The sequence below is a fragment of the Nicotiana tabacum genome, chromosome 21, assembly GCF_000715075.1.
Source record: "Nicotiana tabacum cultivar K326 chromosome 21, ASM71507v2, whole genome shotgun sequence".
NCBI lineage: Eukaryota > Viridiplantae > Streptophyta > Magnoliopsida > Solanales > Solanaceae > Nicotiana > Nicotiana tabacum.
Window position 1 is genome coordinate 89,292,006 of NC_134100.1, and position 7,784 is coordinate 89,299,789.

At 36.4% G+C, this 7,784-nt stretch overlaps 2 protein-coding genes across 2 annotated transcripts; both read left to right on the forward strand.

Annotated features, from left to right (window-relative positions):
- The first annotated feature begins 2,108 nt into the window (after positions 1-2,108).
- Positions 2,109-4,844, forward strand: LOC107824012 (uncharacterized). Its single transcript, XM_016650739.2, has 2 exons — positions 2,109-2,573; positions 4,150-4,844. Exons 1-2 carry the CDS (start codon positions 2,254-2,256, stop codon positions 4,613-4,615), a joined length of 786 nt encoding a protein of 261 aa, XP_016506225.1. The 5' UTR covers positions 2,109-2,253; the 3' UTR covers positions 4,616-4,844.
- A 2,070-nt stretch (positions 4,845-6,914) lies between these two features.
- LOC142175353 (uncharacterized) lies at positions 6,915-7,784 on the forward strand. The gene is made up of 3 exons (XM_075241936.1): positions 6,915-7,486; positions 7,550-7,622; positions 7,707-7,784. The coding sequence occupies exons 1-3, from the start codon at positions 6,915-6,917 to the stop codon at positions 7,782-7,784; spliced, it is 723 nt and encodes a 240-aa protein (XP_075098037.1).

Consider the following 7,784-nt stretch of genomic DNA (forward strand, 5'->3'; position numbering starts at 1 on the left):
TCAGTTTCGTCATAACCTGATCCTGTCGCGTGAGATGGACTAGAATAATTGCATGTTGCTCTTGCAGGACCCTTACTGCATCCGCCACATGCCCCTCATCAACATCATTAGGAGTTGCCTCCCGAACCTGTCGAGGGTACCACATGTCATGTACCGGTGTGGCGCCGTTCCCTGCATTGCGAGTGCCACTGATTGAATCCTCGAAATAAGGTTGTTCCCCTTGAATTTCAGGGTTGCGTGTGCCGTTAATAGTGTTATCTGCCATTTCTTTTGTAATTTTTGCTAAGACAAAATAATCAAACACGTTAGTAAAAAAGGCAAGCATTTAATCGCATGACTATCTAGGCCCCACGGTGGGCGCCAAACTGTTTACCCGTAAAACGGTACAGTTGAATTTGTTCGTGGTTTCTAGACAAGTGAATTAATTTGATCCAAAAGATAATGAAATAACTGATGAAATATAAAATACTTAGCCTTAGAATGTAGATGGAACGACAGAGCTGATGAGTGCGGGAATAGGTTTTCGGGCACAATAATGATGTGATCAAAAGCGAGAAAATAGTATTGTATTAAAATGCTATGTAGAATGTAGTGTAAGTTAGCCAGAAAATTCGTCCTCTTTACAATGATAACTGAGCTCTCTATTTATAGCCGAGTCTAGGGAAGGAAGTTCTAGGATCATGCCCTTCTTTAATGTTAATTATGAGGGTCATTGATGAAGATGTAACAACAACAACAACAACAACTCAGTATAATCCCACTAGTGGGTCTGGGGAGGGTAGTTTGTACGCAGACCTTACCCCTACCCTGGGTAGAGAGGCTGTTTCCGATAGACCCTCAGCCCCCTCCCTCCAAGAACTCTCCACCTTGCTCTTGGGGTGACTCGAACTCACAACCTCTTGGTTGGAAGTGGAGGGTGCTCACCACTAGAGAAACCCACTCTTGATGAAGATGTAACGTTAGACATAAATGCCAAATTTCTTGTAACATGCCATCATCCTTAATGCTGCAAAATATTCTGTATTAAATATTACCGGGCGCAAAGCATTTAATATTCCTTTTATGATCGTTATTCCTTCCGGTGACAAGCGGAATAGATATGTTTGGTGGCCATCCCCATCTTGTGTTCCACGTGTCCTTCCTTTAAGCGGCCACATGTCATGTCGTATATTTCCCTATACAATAGCATCTTTACGTCAACTTAATTTGTTAATTAATACCAATAAATTTCACCTTAATTTTTTTCTTAATTTAGAAGGGGTCCTTATATGTTGTTTAGTCTATTAGAAGGTTAAATATCCGGAATCATATACAGAAAGTACAAAACATTAACTTGTACTTAATAGCATATTTGGCCAAGTTATTTTTTTTTGGCGAAAAATATTTTTTTTTCTAAAGTTAAGGTATTTGGCCAAACTTTTAGAAGAAAAAAAAAAAAGTTTGAGTAGCATCCGTTACAGTGGCCAAAGTGCGCACATTTGGATAAATATTAAGATTTACCATTTCAAAGAACAAAGGCCTAACCTTTTCCCACTTACCAAACTTACAGAGACCATCAATCAACGAATTATATGTCCAGAGGAATGCCTTTTTGTTACAAATCTCTTCAAAAAGGCTAACTGCGGCATCTAACATTCTATCTTTCCATAGGGCCTAGTGCTTCCTTGTTCCATTACCCGTGCCAAATCGAAAGTTTTTTTGAGTATGGCCACTTTTGCTAAGCCCATTCATGACTGTGGAATACATGAATTCGTTCGGCTTACCAATCACTAATTACTGTTCAAAAGTATTTTTTAAAGACTAGGTTGAAAAGAACAAACACAATATATTTCACCTGCGGGAATATACTGGATGTTAGTCAAACACAAAGTGTTTCTTAGTAAAAAAAAAAAAATTAAAAAAATATTTTTGAAAAAAATACTTTTAAAATTAAATTGACTTTAGAATCTCAATCAAACATGCTATAAAAATTAAATATTTTGGCTATTTGATTTAGGGTGGAGGGACCATTTCTTTCTAGTTTCTAGATTTAAAAAATAACGAAAGATACTTTAAGAAAAGATAAGTTTGTGTTAATTTATACAATTTGCAATATTTAACTACAGTTTGTTGGATAAAAGATAAGTCCTTCATCTTCCTCATTTTATTCCTTTTCCCCTATCTCATTTCTGTTCATTTTCGTTTCTATAAACCTATACGTATACACTCTCTGTATCTATCTTCCTCTTCTTCTACTTCTGTACAATTGAATCTATGTCGATTGCATTAGAGAGGAACAGCACAACTGATCATAAGATCAAACGGCCAGGATTCATCAAAGGAATTCCGTGTATTCCGATTTATAAGTCACTGGAATTCGTCGCCGGAGACCGTTGGATTCCGGCGAATAAGGAAGGCGACGACGACGATGACCGGACTTCTTCGTCTTCTTCGATTGGGAGAAATAGTGATGAGTCGCCGGCGGGAATGCCATCATCGGACGGCGGTGACGGTGATGGCGAGGAAGTTCAGAGTGCATTAAAACGTGGAGCCTTGGATAATTTGGAGAGTTTGGAAGAGATTTTGCCAATAAAGTACGTAGCTTTAATTCAGTTTTAGGTCAATTTACAATTAAGTTTGGCTTGCATTTGCTTAATTAATTTTGATATATTGATAATTTAATACTATCTCCGTCTCAATTTATGTAGTGCGGTTGATTGGACACGAAGTTTAAAGGTATAAAACAACCATAAACATTTGCATAAATCAATAAAATGAAAATAATTATTTCTAAATATAAAAATACGTAATTCTTTTTTGGGACAAACTAATAAGAAAGCTGTGCTACATAAAATACTAACATTTACCCGTGCGTGATGTTAAACTAATAAATGCATTGCAAATGTGATTTTGAAATTTTCATCACTTAATCATGGTTAATTATTATCTAAATTTGTGTCTCTGCTAGAGTTAATAAGAAAAGCTAAAAAGAAAAAGAAAAAAATTTGGTGCGACTGGTAAGTTCTCGCCCCCCCCCCCCCTTGAAACTGTCGGTTTTGCTGCTTAATCTGGTACAATGGGGAAATGAATTATGTTCAAGGTTCATCTATGACTATTGACAATCAATATCATGTGAATCTTTCTGCAGACTTGGAGGATTTTAATATGTGTTAATTATAAATGATTAGGGAGTAATTAGGAAGTTAGCTTGGGCTTGTTGCAGTTTTAGGAAGTGAGTTACATCACTAGGCCTCATTATGGTTAAGGATTTGGATACCCCAGCTACTCTATCCTGAGGTGTGGTTTTATTTATTTATCTGAACTGTTGTTAAATTTGAGCAGTAAAAGAGAAATCTTCAAAATTTACTCCATTAGAATCCAGTTGGACTGTAGCTCTGGTGCCCTTAGAATTACAAGGTAGTTCCTGAGCAAGCTTGTACTTAGAGAACTTAATTTCTGGAGCTAAAACAAGCTTATACAAGTGTCACGGCATGATGCTGAACTATGATTGCAGCCTTATATTGTGTGGTTGACTGGTTGTCCAACTACGTGTGATGGACATGTTAACCTATCTTCATAATTCTTCTTGTGTTGTGTGTTACAGCGTTAACATATACCGGATATGCTGCTACATGTAAAATATTTGCCTTACCTGTCAATGAAAAAGACTTTAGATATCAAAATCGTTTCTTTTCTTTCATAGGTATTAAGGGGCTTATGATTGAAATATTCTTGAGAATCTTCTTCTTTGGATGATGGTCCTATCACCGGTGCATGCAGTGATGCAGATAGCAATATGCATCAAAAGCTGTTAGTGTTTCTTGGGACCACTATCTTACCGAAAGTGAATGTGCCTTTGTTATCCTGATATGCTCCTTTGAGCTTTTATCTTTAGCTTATTCAATAGTGTGTCTTGGTTTAACTATGATTATTAATATTAGAAATGTATTCGTCGTGGATTCATCTAAATTTTAACATTTACTGGAACTAATTTTCTCAAATCAATATTTTAGTATTCTCTAATCTCTTAGAATATGGTTCTTGAGGAGGAAAAAGAAAGAGTATGGTAGTGGAAATGGGAAATTCTTTTGCTGTTTGTTGAACTTGATGACCAATCTGTTCGTCTTGTTACCTTGAAAGCACTAACATTGCTCGTCTGCTATGTTTCAGGAGAAGCATATCTCAGTTTTACGCTGGCAAATCAAAGTCTTTTACCAGTCTAGCAGATGTTGCATCATGTTCCTCCCTTAAAGATATTGTAAAGCAAGATGATGCATACACGAGGAAACGCAAGAACCTGCTCGCTCACAATAATTTCTTCAACAAAAACTGTAATCACTTCCCAAGAAGTAATACTGGTAGGATATACAAGCGACCAACCAACTCTAGAAGCTCATTAGCTCTTGCTGCAACTAGGAGCTGCTCCGGAAGCAATAATAGCTCCGAGTCATTGAACTCAAGCCCATCATCACCTCGTCTCTCTCTTCCTCCTCTGCCTCCACAATTGAGAAGATATAGCAATGGGGCATCATTGCCCCTTTCAGAACAGAAGTTCAGTACATGGAGGTCGTTCTCCTTATGTGATCTACGAGGCGATGCTGCTGCAATTCCTAACCTAACTGGCACAAAAGAATAGAGAAGATACTTAGCTTTATTTTGTATCACCCTATGAACCCAGATGCAAATAGGTTTACATGGAGGTTGGCTTAATATTGTAAGCAGTTTTAGGCTTTGTCTTGCACCTCTGCTGTCTATAATTATTCTTTCAGGCATATAAAATCAGGGCATCTTAAGAATGTAATACACTTGTAACATTTGGGTTTTCCCAGTTTCATGTTGTATATATCAGTGCATTTTCAGTTCAATTTAGAAATTTGCTTGTAGATGTTCTTCAAGTTATTACCTTGCTAAGTATGAAAAAACTATGCAGGCTTGATTTAGGATAGGAGCTCCTCCCATCTTAAATAAGATTATTTTAAACAATTATCATATTATACCTATCAGAATGGCCTAAATGACACATATACTTGTGCCACTTTGTCATGTCGGTCCCCAAACTTAGAAGTTTGACAATTGAACACTTACACTCATTCAAACCGTGAATAATAAACGCTTATGACAAGAGGCTGTCAGTGTGTGTAATACAAACGCCTACACGTTCGACGCCACGTCAATAAAATTAAACCACGTAGGCTCCAAGTCACTTATTATGGTCAAATTAGACCACGTAGGCTCCAAGTCACTTATTATGGCCAAACCCAAATTTTCCCCTCATTTTACAATTACCCGCGTAGTTAGGGCTTAGAAAGTATCGAACAACAGTGAGTCTCTCCTCTCTTCTCCGTCATTATTGCCAGAATTTTCATCATCGCAGTTGATATCGAAGTTTGTGGGGTAAGTTTCTTCACATGTTCTTCATATTTTGTCTTTATTGATCTTTATTTTTCTCAATATATGGGGCTTTTGCTCTGTTTAGGATTTTTAGGGGAAGGCTGGGTTAGGTTATAATTGTTGTTTAATTTTTCTCAATATATGGGGCTTTTGCTGTGTTTCGTTATATATTGGAGTGAAAACCCTTTTTAATGTAGTGTCATGCATGTAATGGCATATTTGGTTATTCCGTTTAGTTTTTGGTTTTTTTTTTTGGTCAAAGCAGAATTCCATCTTAGGTTTATGCATTTTTTTTTGTGAAGTTTGTTGGGTCTCCTTCTTGTTAGTGGTTCACCAGAGTATTTTTGAATATTATAGGGTATTGTGGGGACGAAAAAGGAATCTTGAAAGTTTTTTTGGTTAAAAAAATATGTCTTTTTTGTTGGTTTGTTTATGGAGTTGTGTAAAGTTGCAACTTTTGATAACAAATAGTCATTGATAACATTATTTTTTTTGTTACTTTGCAGGTATGAGAAGAAAATGGCTTCAAGCCTAGTTAATTTACAAATCTACCACAGTGGTAATTTTATATCGGACCCTGACCTAAGGTATGTAAATGGACTACCTTGTCCTCAATTAGCTACAGTTGATGTTGATGAGCTGCATATTATGTTGTTTCACAAGTTTGCCAGGGACTTAGGATTTTTAGAAGTTGATTTGTTTGGATGCAAAGTTAACAAAATGGGTGATTATTACATTTTAAAAACAGATGTTGATGTGTTAAAGTTTCTTAATACATTGAAAGGTGGTGACTTTGTTGATGTTTGTATTGTCCATAAAATTAGTGATCCTATTCTTGTTGAGGACATAACTGAACTAGACCCCACTATACAAACACATGGGCATGGCAGTGGGTTAAATGTTAGGGCTGATGTGTCATCTCCCAACAATGATATAAATAGGACTGAAAATGACAAAGATAAGGGTAAAAAAGACAGATATAAATGGAGAGATAGAAGAATTAGATGAAGGTGAAGGTAATAACTTCTCATCCTATCACCTTCAAACATCAGAATCTCATTTTGATGAGGACTTTGATGATTCTGAAGGGTCTGACTCACTGTTTGAGATAGATAAGAACATTGAAGAGTGTAGTGATTTGGAAGACGACTTAGCTGAAATTAGACAGTCTAAAATCAACAAAAAGAAGGATGCCCAAGTAAGTATAGATGAGATACCATCTGGTACAGTTGGTATAGATTCTGGTTTTGAAGATATGCATAAGAACAAAAGGGGAAAATATGAAGGGATACTAGGAGGGGATGACCAATATTTTAATAGCTCAGATCCAGGTAGTGAGTGTAATGATGATGAAAGAGAACTTGTTATCACTGATGAAGTAAGTGATGCACCAGCTAGGAATCCAAGTAAGAAGGTCTACTTTGACACAGGTTGCAAAAAAATATTATTTGAACTGTATATGATATTTGAGAATGTTGTATAGTTTAGGGAGGCATTGTAGACCTATTCTATTCAAAAAGGTGTGAACCTTAAGTTGAAACCTAATGAGAGGGAAAGGGTTAGGGCAAACTGCACAAAGAAATCCATGGCATATTCTTGGTAGCATAGAAGGTAGCACTAGGAATTTTAAGGTGATTACATACTACCCTGTCCACAAATGCTTCAAGAAGACGAGGAACAAGATGTGTAACCCACCATGGATTGCAAAGAACTTCAAAGACAGAATAATTAATGAGCCTCAAATTAAGTTTCATCAAATTCAAGCCTTAATTAGAAAAGCATATGGTCTGTATGTGAGTAAAACTTCCTGCAGAAGAGCAAAAATGATAGTTATGAAGGAGAATATGGGTGATTATAAGAAAGAATTTGCTAGGCTTCATAATTATGCAGAAATGCTAAAGTCTACTAATCCTGGAACTACTGTAGTGATAAAGATATCTAAAAATGCAGAACCTGGCAAGGAGGTGTTTATGGCCATTTATGTCTGTCTTGAAGCATTAAAAACTGGATGCTTAGAAGGGTGCAGAAACATAATTTGCTTTGATGGTGCATTCCTAAAGGGAACATGTAAAGGTGAACTGCTTTTCTGCATTTTCAAGGATGGAAATAATCAAATGTACCATATGGCTTAGGCAGTAGTTGAAAAGGAATCAAAGGATACATGGTTTTGGTTTATCAGATGTCTCAAGCATGATCTGAACTTGACAGAATCTGAAGGAGAAGGGCTGACAATCTTGTCTGATATGCAGAAGGTATGGTTTCTAACACTTTGTCTTTAAAGTGTAATTGTTTTCATTTATGTTTAAGTTATAACAATATAATGTTATTGATTGTAGGGTTTTCATCTAGCCATAACTCAGTTATTGCCAAATGCTGAGATGAGGTGGTGTGCTAGACATATCTGGGTTAATTGA

Coding starts and splice junctions, on each gene's coding strand:
- LOC107824012 (XM_016650739.2), top strand. CDS start 2,254: ATGTCGATTGCATTAGAGAGGAACAGCACAACTGATCATAAGATCAAA. Junction 2,574..4,149: donor GAAGAGATTTTGCCAATAAA/GTACGTAGCTTT, acceptor GCTATGTTTCAG/GAGAAGCATATCTCAGTTTT.
- LOC142175353 (XM_075241936.1), top strand. CDS start 6,915: ATGAGAGGGAAAGGGTTAGGGCAAACTGCACAAAGAAATCCATGGCAT. Junction 7,487..7,549: donor AAGGATGGAAATAATCAAAT/GTACCATATGGC, acceptor TTGGTTTATCAG/ATGTCTCAAGCATGATCTGA. Junction 7,623..7,706: donor TCTTGTCTGATATGCAGAAG/GTATGGTTTCTA, acceptor TATTGATTGTAG/GGTTTTCATCTAGCCATAAC.